Raw genomic sequence first — 23,953 nt, 5'->3', positions numbered from 1 at the left:
AAATTTAAATGGGACCAATAACTGAATGGTATTGGACCCATTTAAATCGGGTAAACAAAATCGGATCACAAATGCCGAAATAATCGCGTATAATACACACAAAAAAAAACAGTCGAATTGAGAACCTCCGTTTTTGAAGTCTGGTGGTTTTTTTTTTATAATATCGGTGTCTGTCGGTGTGTGTCGTGCACTTGTTAGGCACGGTCAGACACATGGGACTTGTCAACTTATGTTTCAGGGTGACGGGCGCAGTAGCAGTGCCCCTCAAATCTTTGCGATTTAAAGTTCTGAGTAGCGCTGCAACTGTTATGGACAGGCGTGTAGCTTAACATCAGGCGCAGGACTTGTTCGCCCCGTCACTTGATATTGTAAAAAAAAGAAGTCGGTGTAAAAAGTGTAAACCACAAAAACCCGCCAATTTTCTTCCAATAATACGTAAATAATAATAGTTAATTTCATAAAGGTCCCACTGCTGGGTACAGGCCATCTCTCAAATTGAGAGTGCTAGGGCTGTAGTTTCCACGTGGGCCCAATTGCGAACTTCACACACATCATTAAATTGCTTTCCAGAGGTATGCAGGTCTGCTCTCCTTGCCATAATTAACGTAATTGATATTTTTAGCTGAATTGAGTTATGAACATATCTGGGACCAGTGAAACGAGATCTCAACCCCCTCCAATCGGTTTTTTAATGTCTTATTTAGTTTCAGTTTTATTTTGCGTAATTTACATTTTTTTTAGGTGACACTAAAACCAGGGCTCCATCACTCGCTCGAGGTTACGCGTGCCTAGCGCTGAGTGTATCGCCGACAGTGCAAGCACTCAGAAAAGTTTTTTATGTACATTACAATCCTTGTACAACCCCAGCATTCGGTTCCGCGCGAATGCACACAGCGGGCACCCTTATTTTCACCTCTCTTAGAGCGTGCTTAGTTTCCTTTTTCCTCGTAGTAGACGCCTGCTGTCATTAGTCAGATTTAGTAGGCTATTATAGTGTAGGTATTTTCGATTTTGTATGAGAGTGATGTATGTGTTACGTAGTAAGTCTTAAGTAATCTGTGCTAAAACTGCAGAAAGTTACCGAAATGCAAATGCGTTACTTATGACAAGTGCCTCTACCACGATTTTACTGTGATACTTTGAATACAAACATTTTATGCGGTCTCTAGCGATAATTGTCACTGTGATCTCATGGTAGAGGCAAAGGATTGTTTTTCTCATGATATATTCCTTCACCGAAAAGCTCATGGTAAATTTCAAATCTAATTCCAAAGCCTAGTAGCCTAATACTTTGCCTTACCGCCTCTCAAGCCGAGTGTCGTGGGTTCGGATCCGGCTTTGCACTTCTGATATTATATACTTTACTTTCTCCAATAGAGTTATTTATTTTCTCCAATAGAGACGTCATAATAACGAAATCCTATTGGTTGATTGAACACATGCTTTTTTAAAGGCATGTATTTAAATAATCATTTTAAATTTGCAAAAGCAGCAGAGACTCTCTCTCTCTGAGACATAAAATAAATTAAATCAATGGATATTTTAATCTGTTTTGAGCTATGCAAAAAATGTTTGATTTGTATAAATTAACTTTAACAGTTTTATGTTGGGCCTGAAAACTAAGACAAAATGGGAATTAAAAATAAAATTTAGATACTTATTTTCAAAACGAAGGAAATGTTGATTATATTTTTGTTTTTATTTAAAGTTATATTATATTAATTATAATATAATATGACCTGAAAACATGTTCGTTGTTTGAGGCTCAATTATTAATATCGATACTATCCCTTTTTTTAAAGCACTTGTATTATCTACGAAAAGCCACTTCGTTTGACAATAGGCCATTCGAACTAGGGGTTATTGCTATTTCAGCACAAGTTGCATTGTGAAATAACTAACTACATCGACGACGTCATAATTTAATTGATATATAATATTGCTACTACACTACATTTTGTATAGAATATAAAATTGATGTTAGGAGTGAATAGCTAAAGCTATTAAAAATGCTTTAATAGTTTAGATATAATATATCTGACAGGTAATTACAGGAAAAACTTAGTCGATTAATTAAATATATTTCAAACTGCGAGTGATTATGATCAATACGAGTAATAATAATCAAATTAAGGATTTACGTACTAATTCAATGTCCTGAATACTAAGTGCATGTAATACGACAGAATTGATTGAATCACGGAAGAAAAAAACAACGGAAGGGCCTTGAGCCTCGATTACTATCCGAACCGTTGTCGTCAAAACTCACGCTATTATAATGATAAACTCTATGAAATCTTGATAATGATTGATTAGTGACTTCGACTAATTTAAAAGATGTAACAAATTCTGGACCGTTAACATAATTTAAACTTTACTCGGTTGGCATTTCCGCGAATGTTCAATACTTATTATTGCAAATTAAGCTGTTTTGATTTTATAATTGAAATTTCATTCAACGTGCTGCCATCTAGCACCAATAGCTGAAAGGCTATATATTGCAGCGGCATAAGGTTTACTTTCGTTTCTTATGACAAAAAATTATTACGGTAAATAGAAAATGAAAAATGTATTAGGTAAAATTTAATGACAAGACTTAAGACAAAGAGGCTAGAAAAAAATATTTTCCTAATTTTTTTTAAGTGAAACTTTAGAGAGTGTCAACGTCATAATAAAATCAATAATAATAAAGGATAGGAAACACGCGGGAGGAAAGCTATAAAGGAAGGGAAAGTTATCAGAAGATTGGAAGAAATATTACGATTTATAAATAAAATAAAAAATAAAACATCTTTAATTTCAGATTCAGTCGTGTTAAATCAAATTTAAAAAATAATGATCTTGTCGTTAGTTTCAAGAATAGAAAAAAAAACACAAAAAGTCTTGTCTAAATTTAAATGACGCGAAATTCACAAGTTTTTTGGATAAATTGCAGCCATTAGATAATTTAAAGGAATGCAAAAACAAAGGAATTTCGTGTCTTTTTTTGTGTTATTTATACTACAAATAATAGTTAATTTTTTTGTTGTTTGTTTTAGGTCATAGGACAAAGAGAATTTGCGGTGCGACCAACAAGACGGCCATCGGAAGAGATACAGACTGGACAACCTTTAGAAATAGTTATAGAAAGGGTGAGTACTTAATGTTACCGAACTCAAATCTCCTATAACTGCTATTTTAAGTGGGTATCCCCAGCGAATATTAATAATGTGCCAGGCAATCACACCAATTGCCTAGTTTCAAACTAGGGAATTCCTTGTATCTTTTTTTATCGTATACCCATTATGATCAATTTGTATAATAACTGTTTCAATCATATTAATAATGGTAGCTACAAAAAGAATTTAAAATTTATACAGACTTTAAATAATATGATATTTCAATTGGAGATATGGCAGTTTGAAGTTTAAAAGTGTTTCTCACTCTTGTTTTATTTTCACAACTTATAATGTCACGTCACGTTTATATGTTGGATTTTTAGCTATCTAAGAGGTTAGACTTTAGGAACCGTTTGGATGTACCAAATAGTTCCTAAAGTCTAACTCCTAAAGTAGGTAACTAATTTTTTTTATTTTGTGGATTTGATCCTTTTTGCTTAACTACGTCCAATTGTTAAATACACCAACTTACTGCAGGCGATTTACGCGCGAATTTTAAAATCGTATAAGCGGCGACACGCGTTTGATTTCGCGCGAGATGATTCGCGGCGAATTCGCCCCTTCTGGACAGGGTCTCTAAGGTCGATCTTACAACACGGGGCTTGTACATTATATTATTGTGGCCTAGAAGTAAATGCCGCTACCCGCGTCACTAGTAGTAGCCGCCATGCTGAAGTGTGGCACATCGTTGCCATCGTTAAAAAGTTATTTTTAAAAATTCCTTGTACCATCTTAGAACCAACAATGTAAAAATGTGTCGATGGTTTTTAATTTAATAAAATTCCGTTGTGTAGTTTCCGATACTAGCTGCCGATTTGGAACTGCATTCATCCATCTATTTTTTAAGTAAATAATACAAGTACAAACCTAAGTGCGAACCACGTTGATGCTTATGTAATAAATATAAGTTCTTACACAAAAGTTGAGTGTAAATATGTATTTACGTAAGAGAAAATACTCGTAGCACAACTGTGTCACTCACACTCATGTATATGACGAAATTAGACTCATGGTATCATAGAAACATTAATGTAAGCTGGTGCATAGTGGCAGCTTGGGAGTTAATAACGGAGTTAATAATAAAAGGAGTAAAAACGCCTGTACTGTAAAAAAGTATAACATCAAGATGTTTGCAAAACTCAACAAGTCATGACATAATAGACATGTTAGGTTACTAAAGCGACTGGCGACCAAAATAGTGAACTGTGCACAGTTATATTCTAACCTAAGTCAGCAAACTACACTTGAAATCGTCACATTTATTAAATGCTTATCTTCTCTTTTGTAAGGCAGATAAATATCTTGAGAAGAATGAGTAAAAACTACATTTCTATGGGTAATATTAACGCAATAACGCCTTACACAATGCGGCGTGAGTCAGATAAGTACTATTTAAAAATTAACTGATTTAAGTTTAAAAATATAGAATTTATACATAAAAGTCTAGAAATGTAAGAGTTAACGTCATCTAAGAGATAACAACAATCTAAGGGTTAGTACTTTAAGTGCGCATGGACATGTCATATCCATAACACTTGGTACAATAATCTAATAAAATACTGAGCTATTTAAGCATAAAGAAGTTATCGATACATTTCCTCCTCTTTCCTGAAATGTTTTCATTTTGCTGACGTGGCCTTGTTACACATAGGGTACCATGTAATTGTCTATCTCACAGACACAGATTATATTCGTCGGTGTTTGGAAGAAAGGGCGTAAGCGCCTTTTTGATAAAAATTTGTAGAGAGCATATTTTAGGTTTTCACAACATTTTAATGTTTACGTTCAGTTTTTAAAAGCCGAGATTCCCTGGTTGATAGCCATATTCTGCACGAAAAGCAAGCCTTCTCTCAATATACAACTGCATCCATAATTTCCATACCTATATTTTTTTATTCGGAAAAAGATCTTGAGTTCGAGGGTATCTCTCGTGCCCAACAGGCCGTATATGGGTTGAATCAACCTTAAAAAGTTGTTTTTTAAACCTCATAAGATCGGGAGCAGGAATCTCATTAACCGTGCGAAACTTGCTTCCAAATTGTGCCGATCGGGGTCGAAAACCTGTCTACTGATCCAGTTTTCACAACCAGGGATGTTACAATGCGAAAACAACAATTTGTTTCCATTTGCAAAAATTAAACTGAGAGTGTAAAGCTGAAATAATGTGCTAGACAACCACACAGATTACCTGCTCTCAAACTATACTATATTTGCTTGTGCTATAAGTACCAGAGCACCGAAATTAACTCCGGGGCGTTACACAGAATACCTTGACCGGAACCTACGAAAAGTTCGTATCCCAAATTCAGGGTCAATACCATCGAGGTTTAGTCAAACTTGAGAGAACTATCCCACTTAATTGTTGGTTTCAACGTTAATCGCAAAAAGTCAAGCCATATTAATAACGGAATCTAGAGGCCAAAACAGAGTCCGCGCCCCTTGGTTTTTAAGACCGTAGTAAATAGCATAGACTAAAACGACCCAATACATACCCGAGGTGGTTAGAGTCTATTACTCCGAGGGTTTATATTGGCTTTTAGTCTCGAGGCGAAAACTTTTCTTTTCGCTTCAATTGCGAGAAAAAAAAATCAACAGTTTTCGGTCTACAACAAAATTACGAACCAAAATTCTGAAGTTTTTCCAACCAGAGATACAACAAACGCACTAACGCGGGAAACTATTATGGCGCCACCGTCTATGCGGAAAATGCACGGAACTAAAACCGACTATACTACTGGCTGTTTGTGTTTGTTCACTCGAAGTAAATTAAAAAATTAGGTGCTTTTTAGTTTAAAGAAGGATGCACTTTACTCCCGCTACGAAAATCTATATTGACGTACTTTTAGATCATGAGAAGTGAAAAATATATTATTATCATTTAGATTATAAAACATCTTTGCCACTATTATACGACAGGGTCCATACACGATCTCTATATTATTTTTTTAATACCTTGTTAACATTATGGAGAAGCAGTAAGATACCGAATATTTAATTCAGTAAATTTAGTGAATTGAATTGTTGAACTTTCTTGCTTGTTTTAAAATTCGACTATAGCCATTTAACGGCAGCGCTTGTACTAAATATGTATGTAGGTAGTATTGTCGTAGATTCTTGGTGGTATCTGACCGGTATCGCAATATTGATTTTATTGAAATAAAACTCTTCACAATAAAAATTTAAGGTCATCTGTCATAATATTTTTCTCACAGATATTTGCTATAATCAATCGGCCATTTTGTTTACCTTTTAGACCATCTATGAAATTGAATGAGTATTAAAACATGGTTTTCTAGTGTAGACAAAGCAAACTAAAAACATCGTACGTTTTTTAACCGACTTCAAATTGATGATTCTTTTTTTGTTGGAAAGAATATATCCCGTAGTGGTCCCATTTAAATTTGAAGAAAATATTCCACCTCTAAGGGTGGCAAACTAGGGGATAAATTCGGTTTCGCACCGATTTCAATATAATTTGGCAAATATGTATATAAATCCGTGGAATTATATACATATTAAAGTTCGTGAACTTTTGAGGTCGGTTTTTTTAGTACTTTGTACTGAGATTATGTTTGCGCAGCGTCTTATCAACTGGACAGTAGAATAAAGTATTGTCATTATATAAACTGCACTCTATATTCTCCGACCTCGCATCCCTACTGAGAGAAACGGGCCCGGGTGGGCGTCGAACCCAAGCTGCGATTTCGGCAACTCGGGCCATCATTATCTCCGCGCTCGTTGTAACTGTATTGCCGGAATAACAACATTTGAAAAGCTCTGCTTTTTACCGGGGGTTCCGTACAAGACAGAGCAATAGAACAGAGTAAAAATGCACTGTAAGGCACAAATTGCAGTCAAAAAACTGGGTATCTTTAATAAGGTTAAGCGATATTTCAATTTATAAGCACAAGTCCGATCTTGCATGGAGTACTAAGTATGATTATTGCAGTCACCTGTGGGATGGCTCAGCGAAGTATCAACTTGAGACTCTTGATTCGATTAAGCGCAGAGTCAGGAGACTTATTGGCGACGATAAGCTCGAATCTAAACTTCATAGTTTAGAACACCGGCGCAAAGTGGCACGTCGTTACATCGTAGATCCTATCTTTGCTAGAGCTAGGTAGTGATCAACAGCAAGTGCATTTAATGAACAATAAATAAATAAATAGGATCATTCTTAAGGCTATCCATTTTCATTAAAAAAAGGTATTTACTACAAATCAGCCCTCCTCATCATAACTACATAACGACATTCTGGCGAAATTGAGTTATGAACATATCTGGAATCAGTGAAACAAGATCTCTAATCGAATTTTTTGTATCTTATTTAGTTTCAGTTTTATTCCCAAGCTAAATCTGCGTAACTGAATTTTTTTCAAAGAAAAAAATAACTTGTGCAAATATAAATAGTGCTTGTGTGGTGCAAATATCTTGAAAGTATTAGGAGGGAGCAGAGGAAAAATTCCTAATCGTTTTCTCGATAGGTAAAAATCACGAAATGACCTCTAATTTTCACATTTTTTCGATTTATCCTCGAAATGCTACAGGTTATTAGGACAAAAATTAGGTAGATAATTAATTATATTTATGCATGATCGACAACAGTCACTACGGATTTTTTTTAATCCCTTTAGTTTTGTTGTTATTCTGCTAAAACCAATTTGGTACTTTTAATGCGCAAAATTCAACAACTCTTGTCGCATGTCACGCGAACTTCAGGCATATATTTGTTTCACAAATTTGGGCGGAACCAACGTCAAAACTTTTTTGGCATTCTCCTTCTTAAAATACGAACGCGTTAGTAACGGCAGGGAGAGCAGAAATCTAGCTCGACTTTGGAACTAAAACTTTTCAGATGTAAATCCCGTATATTTGCCATTTTTTTTTTTTCAAATAAACCCAATGTTTCAGGCTCTTTACAAGTCCCATTTATCACAACTTTTTTGTATTTATATCTGTCAATTAAACCTGCGTATGAAAATTGCATCTTAATGTTGCTACGTATCTGTTACTGATTGTTAATTACAGGCGTCTGTGTTTATTTAAAAATATCACAACGTAAAAAAAATGTGTAACAAAAAGCGAACCTTGTTTGTTTTAACTTACGTAACTTCTCGTTAATATTTTTTTTTATTATTATCAAATGCGTATATATACGTACCCTTGGTATAATAAATCTACATGTCAAACATGTCAAAAATGCATTTGTCTTGAATGTCATAAAAATAACACGAACTACATGAAACAAATAATGTATAATTCGTTGGGGATAGTGTAATTACGCGTAACTAGCATTTGATTATGAGTTTCCATTTAGGTAAATTAATGCTTACTGTGCAAAAATGAAAGTCATAGCCATTTTTTTTTAATAATATCAAATGAAGGGACGAACAAGTCGTGCACCTGATGGTAAGCTACACGCCTGTCCATAACAGTTGCAGTGCCACTCAGAGCTTTAAATCGCAAATATCTGAAGGGCACTGCGCCCGTCACCCTGAGACATAAGTAGACAAGTCTCATGTGCCTGTAATTTCACCAGCACCCTTACCCTTCTAAACCGGAACACAGTTATGTTGACATTACTGCTTGGCGGCCATTACATTGAAATAACAAAATAATAACATTGAATCCTTTTCCTGTGAAATTTGGTTTAGTGCAGATAGGGCACTTTATACCTATACTACATACGCGGATCTGCACTATCTCGGACGATATGTGAAATTTTATAACTCTCCTATTTAAGCATCATCTTTAGACTTTCTCCTGAAAAGTTATAATTTTGCAAATGTGACGTTATTTCCTTGGTGTAATAATATAATGCATTATAACATATAATATTGACGACCTCGGTGGCCTAGTCTAACAGCTTGCTTTGGATGCGGAAGTCCCGGGTTCGATTCACGGTAGGAGCAATTTGAGCAATTACGTTGCTCTAGCACTCATAGTACAGGGGGTTTTTGGTGAGGTTGTCTGGCAAATATTGTACATATTATATTATGACGTTTTAACACTTCGACCGTTCAAAACATCGACGCTGACTGCTTTTGTATTTGGTATCAGAAGCGACGTGGCTGTGTATAACGATTCTGGTCTCCCGATATGCCTAAGAAACTTATTCATCAACTTAGTATAAATAAATGGACATTTTTTACAAAAAAGGATGTGAGCATTTGACCTCCATCTAACCTGATGGAAAGTGTCGACGATGGAGCATGCACACCTAAATAATGCCTATTCACTCTCGCCTTGGTTCAAGTTACAACGTTCGGGGAATAAATCTGCTGGCAGGGAATTCCATTGCAGAGCCGTTTGCGACAAAAATGTGAAAGCGTCACTTAAAGTTTCTTTTTTGTTTGAAAAATATCAGTTACGCCGATTTTACTTAATAATAAAATTGAAAGTAAATAAGCTACAAAAAAAACGCTTATAGAGGGTTGTAGATCTCGTTTCACTGATCCCAGATACACACATCAAAAGTGTCTAGGGATCAAGTGAATATTTTTGAAATAAAAATTATTTAAGCAATATTTACCAAATCCAGTCTTCCAGGACGACTTCTTACTTTAATGCTTATGTTTTATTTAACCGCTTACCCCTATATTTAATTAAAATAAACTAAAATTGATGTTTTTGCAAATTGTGGGAAAAAACTCAAATTAACGGCGTCAATTAAATGACAAAAAAATGGCGAAAATGATGATTTTGCTCATTTTTATTGTAAAGATAAGAAAATTAATCATCTGTATTTCCACCATTAACACGAATCACACAATTACAGCGATTTGGCATGCTTAAGATGAGTTCATCAAAATCACTTTGAGGAATGGCCGCCCATGTGTTTTGTAACAAGTCAAAATATTGTTGTAGAGTATGTACGGTATGCATACTCGGCACAGCTCTTCTTTGAAGCATATCCCATGCGTGCTCAATTGGATTGAGGTCTGGCGATTGAGCTGGCCACGGCAGAACGTTGATACCAGCTTCGGCAAGAATGCGTGTTACGACTCTAGCCGTGTGTGGACGTGCGTAGTCATGCATTAGTTGAAATGAATCACCCAACTGGCCTCGCAAAGGGATGATAACATCTGAAACAATCCTCTCTGCGTAAACTTGAGCATTGAGGTTACCCCTGATCCAAATGAGATCGGTTCTTCCGCCGATCCAAATACCGGCCCATATCATTATTGTTCCCCCACCATATGGATGAACTTCCTGACAATATCTCAAATGTTCATAACGTCCAGATGTTCTCCAAACTCGAGTACGTCTTGTATCCGGTCTCATACCGAAGCGGGATTCATCCGAAAAGCACACATAGCGCCAGTCTTCTTCCTCCCAGTTTCTGTGTTCGCGAGCCCATCGTAAACGGGTCCTGCGATTGCAGGGTGCAATAGGTGGAACTCTGAGCGGCCTTCGGGATCGCAGACCCACTTCACGTAAACGATTTCGGATTGTATAATCGCTTATTAGCAAGCCTGAGGAGCTGTGGAGCCTCGTAACCAACATCATGGCGGTCATGGTACGATTCCGTCGAGCAGTATTTTGGATATACCGGTCCTGTCTGCGAGTCGTGATGCGAGATCGTCCTCCATGTCGCTCGGCCACGCTGCCCGTCATGCGACAGTGCGTCCAGAGGCGACTTATGACGCTCTGTGTAGTGTTAAGAGTGAAAGCCACAGCACGTTGCCTGGAACCAGCTTCCAACATTCCGACGGCTCGCATCATCACTTCTCGGGTTAAATGATGTCGTCTCTCCATAATAATGTAAATTGTTTCGGTTCCGATGCAGATATTGTAATGATTTTGTTAAAACGCTATAACTCATTTTTATACAAAACCACATTGACAAACGATTTTCTTCTTATTATCGAATTTTAAACAATATTCCTTATTTAAATGTTAAAACTCACTAAAAAGTATCAATAGCGATACAAAAAAGTTAATATAATTAACCCTAATTGCAGCAATACTCTTAAACGTACTTGATCCCTAGACACTTTTGATGTGTGTATATGAATAACTCATTTACGTAAAAATGTCGATTACGTTAGTTATAATAAGGAAGGCAGAATTGCTATGGATAAGCGTGTATCAACGGTTTTTATGTTGTCGCCATCTCTGAGATCCCTGGTTAAATTTCCGGCCGGGTCAATGTTGGAAATAAGTAATAAAAAAAATTCTATGCTTAGTAGAAGGTTTTCAAGGGTAGAAATCTTGCAGCATTTGCTACGTTCTTTCTGCATCGGCTTACTTTCTCAAATGTGAACACCCTTTGCTACAGGCAGTATTTATTCCGTATTGCAGCTATAGTAAGTCGGACAAACAAACTGTAATAGTAAATAAACAAGCGAGCTTAAATTTCGAAACGCTCTTATCATTAGCTGCATAGAGTTGCATTTAAAGATCTTAAGTTTAAACAACAGCTGACTGTTTAACACCGGTCCATTACACATGCGCAATAGCCCGTGCCAAATTGCATAGTTTGAACACTTTGAACGTTGCTATTTCCTATTTTGTGTTATATGCTTGTGTAAATAAGGTCCTATATTATTGCTTAAGATTATTTTAGGGTCATTTTTTTCGGGATTTGTGAGAAATGTTCATAATAAAATTGGTTTAAATTCATTTAAAAGAATGTCAGCTAATATGGTACAATTTTATATTGTTCTCTCTCTACAGCATAGGTTCCCAAATTTTTTGGCTCACCGCCCACTTATGCAAGATAAACACCGCACCGCCACAAAAAATAATTGAAAACACATATTTTTTATATTAATTTAACGCAAAAAATCAACAGGAAAAATAATTATATATACTATATACAGAGTAGTTTATATAGATAATTCAGGTTTTTTAAAATGCGGTAGCATCCCCTGTAGGGCTAGCACGACAGGGTGCGACTTGCGCCAGAGCCAGGACCTAGGACTCTTCAGCGCCCATCGGGGGCGGTAGAGACCACTTTGGAAAACGCTCTACACTAATAGCCTAAAGTGACGGCTTTCAAACGCTAACTTCTGACCTCTGTGGCCTAAGGTTTATGTAGTAGTCCCTGGATGCAGAGGTCCCGAGTTCAATTCCCGGTAAGACCAATGGGTGAAATGAACTTTTCTGAATTGGTTCTAGTTAAGTGTTTTGCGCAGTGAGAGAGAAGTTTAAAATATTCTTACACTAACGACAGTATATTTATGAAAATTTACATAGTAAATGATATTATAATATGAACTTAGCATTCATACGAGGAATAAAAATAAATTAGCTGTTGTTGACAGTCGTTTTCACATTGTCATAGTATTAAATTAATTTAAGGGACAGTGTATACGCTTCTATAATATCCAGTTGATAATCAAAATTTGCCATTTGCGATTTTTAAACCTGTAACGAAACAAAAACTTTGTACTAAAGTTTACAGCGTCTACGTACTTAGGTAAAATACGTAAACGATAAATTTTGATTGTTTCTACAAAATTACAACTCTGCTAGCTCTTTATTATTATTGTTATTAGTATTACTCATTGATAGAACAAGACGACACAAGCTACAGCTCAATATGTGAAGTGATAAATCGAAAATACATTGTCCTGTACAATTTACCTTATACTAGTTACGATATTAAAGCTCAATTTACATTGCCATAGAACATAATGGAAGCGATTCTTTTGTAACCATAACAACTCAAACACTACAAACTTTAAAAAATGTTTTCTATGGCTGTTTGAAAAGCAATCTCGGGACGCAAACTTTACGAAGTAGCTTGTGTTTGTATATAATTTATAGTATATTGTGTAATAAGGACGATAAATAAGAAATTACTAAAGAGAGACTATTAGAAGCCCAAAGCCGAAGGCTCAGGGCTTTAATGACTGGAGTTTTGTATTTTTTTACCGTCCGTGGTGATACATAAAATGTTTTTGATCACATTTGCTAGGAAATAAATACAATATTTATTACTTGTATGAATAAACATGGTTCACAACAACAATATAGATTTTGCAAATGGCGGGTTTTCTTTATCAACAGAAGGCCTAGCTGGCCATATGGCCATGGCTATTCTTCCATAGGTAATACAACTCAAACTAAAATGTTTTAAAAAGCAAAAAATGCATCAAGCTATGATGGATTGAAAAAATTAATTGCTAAATTTTTATACAGAAAATAATTAAAATCAGTTATAAGATATTGTTAATAACAGGTATTTAACAGGTGGTTGAATTGCCATCAAATTTCTGTTTAGATAAGCGCATGTTTTAATTTTGAACCTAAGAAACTTCATTGCTGAACTTGAACCTGACCTATGTAAAGAATATGTAGTGATACAATTTAAAAAAAAAGCTCCTTACCAACCATGTCTGTGATGGGAAGAAAAAAGGTCCTAGGGTTTTATTTGGGGCATCATAGTCAAGTTAGCCATCACGCAATCATACTATTTACGAGCAAGTGTGACGAAAAATGATTTATTACTTAAATTGATTATCTTTGTGTAATTGTTGTTTGTGTCAACCTTTATTTAATTAGTGCCTAATTGTTTACATTTATCCGAATTTAGATTTTTTGTACACAAATAGGTATATATGCCATGGCAAAATAACAGCGAGAGCTATGTAATTAGCACAGTCCTCAGATGTTGAGTCATGGTTCCTTTGACATTCTTTTTTTTTTAATTTTAACATCTTTGTTCAATGTTTGAAATTTGTGTATTTTTCAAATAAAGCCCATATATTTATTTATAATGTAAATTATATAATTAACAATAGTAGCAGCAGAGCTTCTTGTGAAATAGTTCGTCCAGGACAGTACTGCCACCTAACCTATTTCTGCCGCCAAACAGTAATGTGAGCATTACTGCGTTCCGGTTTAGAAGGGTAAGGGTGCTGGTGAAATTACAGGCACATGGGACTTGTCAACCTATGTCTCAGCCCGTAAGATCTTTGCGATTTAAAAGTCTGAATGGTACTGCAACTGTTATAGAGGCGTGTCGCTTACCATCAGGCGTACGACTTGTTCGTTTTTTATTTAGTTTCAGTCTTATTGTCTTATCAATAAGACTGAAACTAAATAAGATATAAAAAACCCGGTTAAGGGGGTTGTAGATCTTGTTTCGCTGATCCTAGATTTCTTAATAACCAATTTACCTAAAAATGTCGACTACGTTAGTTATGATAAGGAAGGCGGAAGTGCTATGAATAAGCGTGCACTTTCCATCAGGCGCACGACTTGTTCGTCTCGTTTCATAAAAAAAAAAAAGAATGTTGCCAATTTCCGTGACCGAATGCCGTCTGCAAATTTGATTATAGCTATATACCCTATTCAAGTATAATACTTGATTGGTACTAGCGGTGCAACGACAATACTACTATATTAATATGACGACGAGTGGCTTGCACATCGGTTTTGAGGGTGTTATAATATCTGAGGTCCCGGGTTCACGTTCCCGGCCGAGTCAATGCACAAAAGATCCAATGCACATCCAGTCACTTTCGAGATATGGCAGTTTGAAATATAAAAGTGTTAGTCACTCTTGTTTTATTTTCAAAACTTATTTACAAATGTCATGTAACTCCAGAGATATTTATTTATGTTTATTTGCTGATCTAAGAGGTTAGACTTTAGGAACCGTTTGGTACCCTATAACTAATTTTTTGATAATTTCGTGGATTGGATCCTTTTTGCTTAACTACGTCCGTATTGTCTCAGGTCTGGGTGTTTGTGGTAGCGACGTTTTTTCCGATTTCCATAACACAAGTGCTTTGGGATTAGAGCAACGGTATGTGATATTGTTGTCAAATATATCAATATTACTTAGTCATGTTTTTCGGCCAAAAAATTCATTATCACACTTACAGAGGACCCCTAAAACGCCAAAACAACCAGACCCAAAACTCAGCGTGTGAACCGTACAATTTTCACTGCAGACCGCAGATTGGTGATAGCGACCATGCCGGTTTTGCAAGCAGAAAAACAGTGTTTTGTGTTGCCAACCATAGCGGTTTGATTTTGATTGCCTCTCCCGATCGGAAACTGCGTCTCTTCCGAGTCGAAGCGCATAATTGCGATTCACAACTGGCCGATCGGAAACTTTTGACATCTCTACGGGAACAATAGTTGATTCAATTCACAAATTAGAAATATGTAGTGGGAATCAGGTTCGTCTTCTCGCTCAGAAATCCATCTGATTTCGAGAACACCCGATCGGTTCGATTCCGATTTGAATCAAAATCAGCATGCTGATACGAAGTTGTTATTTCTACAGCAGGATTTCATAACATTTTTCTAGTCATGGACCCTTCTCAAAATTTCAAAGAGCCCACAAACCCTTTCCGAAAAGATGAAGAAAAATGCCTCGCGGGTTACATTGACGCGCGTCTCGCTCGCTCTAATGATGAATGGCCGTCAATGGGCGAGAAAATCCAAAAAGGTCACGTGCACTGCACGTATTTACTCACAACATATTGTATACCAATTTTCATATTAATGCGTTATGTTAGATAAGCTTGCTATGGAACCCCAGCTTTCATTACACGGACCCCTTAGGATTCCATGGACCACATGTTAAGAAATCCTGGTCTACAGTATGACAGACTATCGAGTTGTCATCTTCGTTTGGGTGGCTCTCCTATTTGTACTGCTATTTCCAACTGGAAAAACAAATCATACTGAAAGTGGGACGCACAGTTTTGTCACATCACGCAATTGGTAAATCAAGCAACGCGGATGCGGATGTTGATGGTCATTGACAACAGATCTAGGAAGATAAACACTCGGAAATATTTTTATCTAACTCTTGCAATTTGCGAGTTTCTAGAATGTACAGAAACCAAACGGCCTTTCACTTCAGAACTGACTTAAACCTCACAAAAATGTGCAAAATACACTTTTTAATTAATTATAAATTTTGTTACGTGAAAAAATTATTACATTTCGATAAAATCACCAACTTTTTCCTGTTTTTGATGTCACCAATTACGCTTTATTACATTGACTGTAATTATCGTTAAATTAAGTGTCTAATGGTCTAGGTGAAGGAATAGGAAAAGGAAATCTTTATTGCCTCTTTACAAGGTTTTACGTAACTAATCTTATTACTAACTGTCACCGGAGAAGAAGCGGGAAAAATAACGGTCTTACAATAAATATAACGATACCTACACTTTATTTATTTATTTATTGATAGATTCACCGTCAACTTAAGTAGCAGTAGAGCTCCTAGTGAAAGAGCTCGTCCAAGGAAGTACTGCCACCTTCCCTATTTCTGCCGCAGCAGTAATAGTCACATTACTGTGTTCCGGTTGTGAAGGGCAAGGGTGCTTGTGAAATTACAGGTGTATGAGACTTGTCAACTTATGTCTCAGGGTAACGGGCGCAGTGGTAGTGCCCCTCAGATCTTTGCAATTTAAAGCTCTGAGTAACACTGCAACTGTTATGGGCAGGCGTGTGGCTTACTATCAGGCTTATTATAAAAAAAAAACTTAAGACAAAACAATCTTAGAAATAAATATACATCATACGAGATATCAGGTCGCTACAGGTATATACAACACTAAAAATTTTGAGTTAGCCAATGTGACACAAAGAATAATTTAAAATAATAATAAAAAACAATTAAAAATGTAAAATTACAACAATAATTTATTATAAAGGATTTAAGGCTGAAACAATTGCTTGCACATGCGAATAAACTGTTTACTGTTCTCTACATGAAAGATGTCTATGTCGCTGTCTCCGGTCACAGTCAAGTCATTGTATGACACATAAGGATATTGTCTAAAGAATGTACTAATATGTTATCCTTTCGGCGGTTTAGGGCCACATTGATAAAGGACCACTTCTCAAACTGACCATGTATGTTGTCCGATCACATAAAGTCTTGAAAACGGGCTAATATAAAAGTCTAAAACAAATTATTTGAGAATAAAATATCTACTAGTTTGTTATAAAACTTAGTTATTAACTTATAAACGAGAATATTTTATTGGTTCCATTTAGTACTTTTTGAATTTCCAAAGTGTGTTTTCTCACTTTCATAATTTTTGAGTTACGACATTATTTGCGACTTGTGCACTTGGACCAGAGAGTTGTATTTGTCTTGTGTTTTTTTAGTTGTTGGTTTTATCTTGCCTTTGATCATAATTTCTCTATTATATTATTTTGGGCAATAATGTATTGTTTGATTAAACGTGCACCGTGTGTCGTACAATAATACAATGGGACGTACCGGCAAGCAGACACAGCGACAGTGAACAACAGCAACGGGAACAAGTTCCTAACTGTAGTGCATAGCATGGAACCGCGAAGTTGTGGGTTCGTCGCCCGGACGGAACATGTGACACATGTGTTACCATATAAACAATAAGGGTTTATTTCATTTACTTTGTAGTAGATCCACAAACGGTATAAGTTAGTTTGTTTCGATCATATCACACACTGAATAATAAAGAGGTGTAATTCAATAAGTAACTTCATCATCATCAACCTATTTATAAGTCCCACTGCTGGGTATGGGTCTCCTATCACTTGAGTGTTTAGGCCATAGTCCGCCACGCTGGCTTAATGAGGCTTAGGGACTTCACACGTTTTCCAAGAGTTGTGAACCTTCTTCGACGTGCAGGTTTTATCACGATGTTTTTCTTGTTCGAAAAAGCTCAAAGTAAATTGTATATTAATTTCGCAAATAAAGTCTGAAAAACTCAGAGGTGCGACCGGATTCGAACTCGCGACCTCGGCTACTACGACCTTAATGCGTAACACTTATTGGAAACTCAGAAAGAATTTAATTATAACGTCTTAAATAAAACAGGTAAAGAGTGTTTTTAAAAGGCATAGATATACATTTAAAATGAAGTAAAGTACGTAAAAAACAGACCTCAAAAGTTCGTATAATTACATCTATTTGCTAAGTTTTATTGAAATCGGATATCGGAATTCATGCTCTAGTTTTTCACCCTTAGGGGTGGAATTATTTCTTCAAATTTAAATGGGACCACTGACGTACCCTCTTTTCAACAAAAAAAGAATCCTAAAAATCGGCAAAAAAACTACAGTCGAATTGAGCTCCTCGTTTTTTTTAAGTCCATTAAAAATAATGTTAGTGGCCATGGAATTGGCTGTATTTTAATAATAACTTTATGGCATTAGTGTTTAAACATGTTTTCGGCCATATGAACATCACGGCGGTCTGGAATGAAGTACGAAAGGGAAATCCTATCTTTAATTCTATAGTGAATGGTGCGTGCGACCATCGCTGCGCAACGTGAATGCACTGCGAGATTATGCAAATGTGTGTGTTCGTACACAGCACGCGACAGGCGCGCACACATACTTACCGCGCTGCTACATTTGTTTAGAGTTTCCCTGCTTGTAATGTTATACTCTGGTGACTGTTTAGGCCCAGTGGATATAATATGCTAGTGGATTGTATAAACTCTTATTATATTCGAGAAAAGTGTGTGACGTGTAGGTGGCGATGGTGTCGTGAAGAGTTTTGATTTTTGTTTTTTAATTTTACTTGCTACAGCCCGCTCGGAGCGCGAGCATGCTGCTATTTTTTTTATAATATCAACTGACGGGACGAGCAAGCCGTGCGTCTGATGGGAAGTTACATGCCTGTCCATAACAGTTCCAATGCTACTCAACTCTTTAAATCGCAAAGATCTGAGGCACACGCAGTGGTAGTCCACTACGCCCATCATCCTCGGATATAAGTTGACAAGTCCCATGTGCCTGTAATTTTACCAGTACCCTTACCCTTCCAAACCGGAACACAGTAGTGTTGACATTACTGCTTGGCGGCAGAAATAGATAAGGCGGCAGTACTACCCTGGACGAACTCTTGAACTGGAGCTCTACTGCTACTATCTGTCTGTCCTAGATAGTAAAACAATGCTATATGTTGTTCAATTTGTACATAGAACCTGTATTTTCTCAAATTAACGACATGAATTATTATTAATCATAATACTACCTACAATCAAGGAAGTAATAGATAATACACATAGAATGGATAATACCCCCTCTGAAATACCGGAATTATTCTATTGTACTTTTGTTCTACATTTAGTTTTAAAGTGTAACTAGCAATTACTTTACCACGGTGGTGCATTTAGTTAAAGTTATGTAACTGTAAGTCCTGCCGTCGTTCGTTGAAAGGGCGCTTGTGATAAAAACTCAAAACCGAGGAAATAATGTTTTAAGAAATGAAATTAAAAAATATCCACTTTCTCTTTCGGTAACTTCATATCTTTTCCGTCTAGGAAAAAGCAAAAATAGTGACAATTCGGCCTTTTTTTACTAATCACGGCAGTATACATAATAAGTATTTTAACAGAAATGTCACATGCGCCCTTGCAACTAACGGTGACAAAATTATGAATTACAACTATTTTGTTTTGATTCTTTGCTGTTTATTTTTAATAATTCCGGAATTTCAGAGGGCGGTAATATTCACTCTATATGTATTACTTCAAGTTGTATGAACCTCAAAACATATTAAGGTGATCATAAACTTTGAAAGTGCGGAAATTTACAAGAAGCTGCCAAAATTGTGCAGTTGAAAACGCACAGACAATTAAAATTAAATGTGAATAATGCATTATAATTATTCTAACCAAAGAATCAACATGTTTTTTTAATATTATGAGAATTATTTATCTTTTGTTTAAACGCGGCATTCGTGACAATCTTAAAAAATAATTAGTAATTGAAATTAACTGATATTTAAAAAGTTATAATAATTATGAAGGTTAGCGTGACGGGTCACTTAATTTTTTTTATTGTATTGTCGTTAAAATATAATTGTCTTTTGTTGTTACGTGCTTCTTTATTTTCAAGGATATCAAAATATCATATGTAAAAATGATAACGGATAATGACAAAAAATAATTAAATGATAATAATGAGAATATTATTGCAAACTGATTTTAACATTTAAGTGAATGTATAATTATAGGAAATGAAACTATGTTTCCGGATTTAAATCGCGTATATTTGTTTTTTTCAAACAAACCGACGTTTCAGGCCCTTTACAGATCCCGTGGGCACGGTTGACTGAGGTGGTACAATCTTCAACCAGTTATGTCTAATGTTAATGCAAACCCACCCTATTTTTTCACTATAGTTACAATAGTTATTAATTAAATACCTTATTTTTAATATTACAAAGAAAACGTTCCAATTTACGCTACATCAAGTTTTACAAATTATTTTATTGAATGAATTTTTATTAAGTTTAATTTATTATTAATTAATAATAGAAATTAATATAAACTAAAATATATTAATTAGTATTGCAGTCTTATATCTGTTTGGGATTTTACATCAGAGGAAATACTGGATCCCAAACTGGTGGTACGGAGAAACGATCTTCCCTGTTAAAATTAGGATGCTTTTTAATTTCTTTTGAGAAATTAAATTCTTAAACCGTATTTATTGTATCGTAGTCGTAATGTTGCGGGATATGGGAACATTGATGTCAAAAGTCTATATTACCGCACTAGGTCTGGGTGCAAAGATTAATTTCTGAGCTTCACACGCCAGAACGTGCCTGCTTAAAAGCGACACGCCTGTCCATGGCAGCTGCGCTGTCACTCAGAGCTGTAAATCGCAAAGATCTGAGGCGCACCGTCACTGCGCCCGTCACCCTGAGACATAAGTTGGCAAGTCCCATGCATGTGCCTATAATTTCACCAGCACCCTTACCCTTCAAAACCGCAACGCAATAATGCTCACATTACCGCTTGGCGGCCGAAATCGGGAAGGTGGCAGTACATCCCTGGATAAATTCTTTCACAAGGAGCTCTAGTGCTACCAAAATGACTGAAAGTACTAGAGTGACGACCTAATGGATCAACGTAAGAATAGTGAATGAAAAGAGAATTCTAGAACAAATCAAATTTCAAAACTGGCCAGTAACCAGTAAACAGGGTCATAAAAAGGTGGTATGACGATGAAGGACATCAGCATCGTCACAATGGTGTAAGAAAAACCCTTTTATTACGTTATGAAATTTACAGCTTCTAGTGCGCGATACGACTTGCTTAACATCGCACTATACCACACCTTATTATTACACTCTCGGTGTGTTATGCCACTTTTGATTGCTTTGAAAGTCTGTGTAATTCATATCTAATGATTAGCAATATTTGTTTTGAAAGAAGTAATTGAAAAAAAAATAATTAGGAACCGTGTAGACCTTCAAAAATTTTTATTTGTTTCCTGTATTAAAAAAATATTAATAATAAAAATATTGCAAACACTTTTAATTTGCAATCTGTAATTACATCAAGTTAAGTACATTAAAAATATTTTTAATATAATTTAATAAAATTACTTTAATTACCGTTTGTTTGCTAGAAGGTCGAAATTTGATGTCATCATCACATCAATTTATGCGTCCCTGTGGTAGGCAGGGGGCCTCTCAAGCGAGGGTTTTAGGCTATAGTCCGCCTCCCTGGATCATTGCGAGTTGGGGACTTTACACCTTTTCCGAGGATAGTGAATCTTCTTCGACGTGCAGGTTTCATCACCGAAAAAAGGTAAATTTCAAATTTAAATTTCGCACATAAATTCCGAAAGGTGCGAACCCGGATTAAAACTCACGTCTTTTGTTTGAGAGGAGGTAGGTCAAACCATTAAGCTACCTCTGCTTTTTACCATAAAATATTAAATATACTTAATTACAAAAAATAATTACACAATTGTATATGATACATTTAATTCCATTTGATCACTTCATGCTTTAAATATTGAAAAAAGCCGAAGTAGTTAAGAAGCTTTATATTGTAATTTTTTTTGTTGGTTGATGTTCAATGACGTGTCATTCAGTTATTACATCAAAATCTTACCTTTGGTTTTTAAGCTTCTATTTTATTTTTATTACATGCTTGCCTAACAATATATAAATCTTAAGAACTAAATCCTGAGTTTTACCTTCCGGAAAACGAGACTACAAGGCCCTCCATTGTTTATAAAGCGAACAAATACACTGGACAGAACAATAAAATATGACTTAATTGTGTGTATTTATTATCCGTTATTATGAATGTAATTTATATTTATTTAATGATCACTTCATTTTGTATATTTATGTATTTTTATACAATTATTATTTATATTGTTTCTCGAGACGTTCTAAGAATCATGGGCTAAATGTCAACCTCTGTCACGCTATGACAAAAAGGTGTAAATCGAGTCACCGGAGATAGAACAAACGTAAGAATAGTAAAGGAAAAGGGAATTTTCTTAAATTTAATAATTTCAAAAATGAGTCGCTGGGAATCAGAAAAGAGGGTGAATAAAAGGTGGGATGATGACGAAGGAGGTCAGCATTGTCATGAACACTATTTAGCGAGGAGTTTCCGAGGTCTTCCACTGTGACTGTCAGGCACATGAAACTTGTCAACTTGAGTGAACTCTGAGTGACACTGCAACTTTTATGGACAGGTACGTAGCTTACTATCAAGTGCACGACATATTCGTGCCGTCACTTGATATTATAAAACAAAAAAGCTTTTTCAGTCTTTTATGGTTTTCAGCTCTCTTATTTCCTTAGTTTACGGTTTCTTAACCTTTGGTCCCCATGGACCACACGGGGTCCATACCCCTAAGGGGTCCGTGTAGTGAATGCTGGGGATCCATGGCAAGCTTATCTAACATAATGCGTTAATATAAAAATTGGTATACAATATGTTATATATAGTAAATAGGTGCAGTGCACGTGATCTTTTTGAATTTTCCCGCCCTCTGAATAAGAGTGGTTACACACGGCGACTTATAGCAGCGATGCTAAAAGAGATGCGATCGTTACACTTGCAATTTATAGACGATTGCATCGATGCAAACGCGCGATTGCATCGCGCGCTTGTGTATAGGTACGATTAGCGACTGCATCGCAACTGCATCGCTGCTAAAAGTCGTCGTGTGTTTTAACCACTCTAAGACGCGCGTCAATGCAACCCGCGAGCCTTTCACCTTCTTCATCTTTTCATAAAGGGTTCGTGGGCTCTTTGAAATTTTGAGAGGGGTCCATGACTACAAAATGGTTAAGAAACCCAGCCTTAGTGAAATTGTTTGAAGCGTATGCCAGATTTTTAAAGCATTACATTAAATTTCTCTGCAAACCTAATTAGAAATACATTAATTCAGTGGAATTTTTTTTATTAACGTCCGAAGTTGCCAAGACCGCACTTCACGTCATCATCACATTAATACGGAGAAAGTGTTACATATATAAAGCGGATGTTACAACACACGTACTGTTAAACTTTAAGTGTATTAAAATTGTATCACCGTAATTTTTTTTTCTATGTTGACCACGCCTCGTTGCTGCTGCCGAATCAATTTTATATGAAAGGTAGCCCCTTTTGTTGGCATCGCGTAACGTTTAACGAGATAGCACTTGTAAAGTCATATTTTTGTACAGTACCGGATCTTGCGTGTGCAAAGAAACCGCAAATTACTTTCGACATTCCGCCTTTCAAGGCTATCGATTTTGTCAGTCAATAAAAATAACACACTTTACGTTTATATGTATTATATTATACGTTTTGATTCTCGTCAAACTTATTGTAACCTGTTCATAGATAACACTTAAATAGTACCGCATACAAAAATATCATTACTAAAAATATCATTACATCTAAATGTAAAAATATCATTACATTCTGTTACATCTAAATGTAATTATATTTGTAGTAACTGCTACTAGTAGCATTATAGAGCTCCTTGTAAAAGAGTTCGTCCAGGGAAGTACCTACTGTGAGCAATAATGTGAGCAATTACTTCGTCTCCTCGTCTCGCCTCGTCTC

The 23,953-nt window shown here is 35.8% G+C and overlaps 1 protein-coding gene across 1 annotated transcript in view; it reads left to right on the top strand.

Moving 5' to 3' along the window:
* The window catches only part of LOC113231175 (RNA-binding protein fusilli), a 170,343-nt gene that overhangs the window by 65,626 nt on the left and 80,764 nt on the right, over positions 1-23,953 (top strand). The window contains exon 2 of the mRNA XM_026465366.1: positions 3,039-3,131. Within this exon, the coding sequence (XP_026321151.1) occupies positions 3,039-3,131 (93 nt within the window). The remainder of the gene's footprint in view (positions 1-3,038; positions 3,132-23,953) is intronic.

The sequence above is a fragment of the Hyposmocoma kahamanoa genome, unplaced genomic scaffold, assembly GCF_003589595.1.
Source record: "Hyposmocoma kahamanoa isolate Upper Pololo Valley unplaced genomic scaffold, ASM358959v1 101, whole genome shotgun sequence".
Lineage (NCBI taxonomy): Eukaryota > Metazoa > Arthropoda > Insecta > Lepidoptera > Cosmopterigidae > Hyposmocoma > Hyposmocoma kahamanoa.
This window is presented reverse-complemented; position numbering and strand designations above follow the sequence as displayed.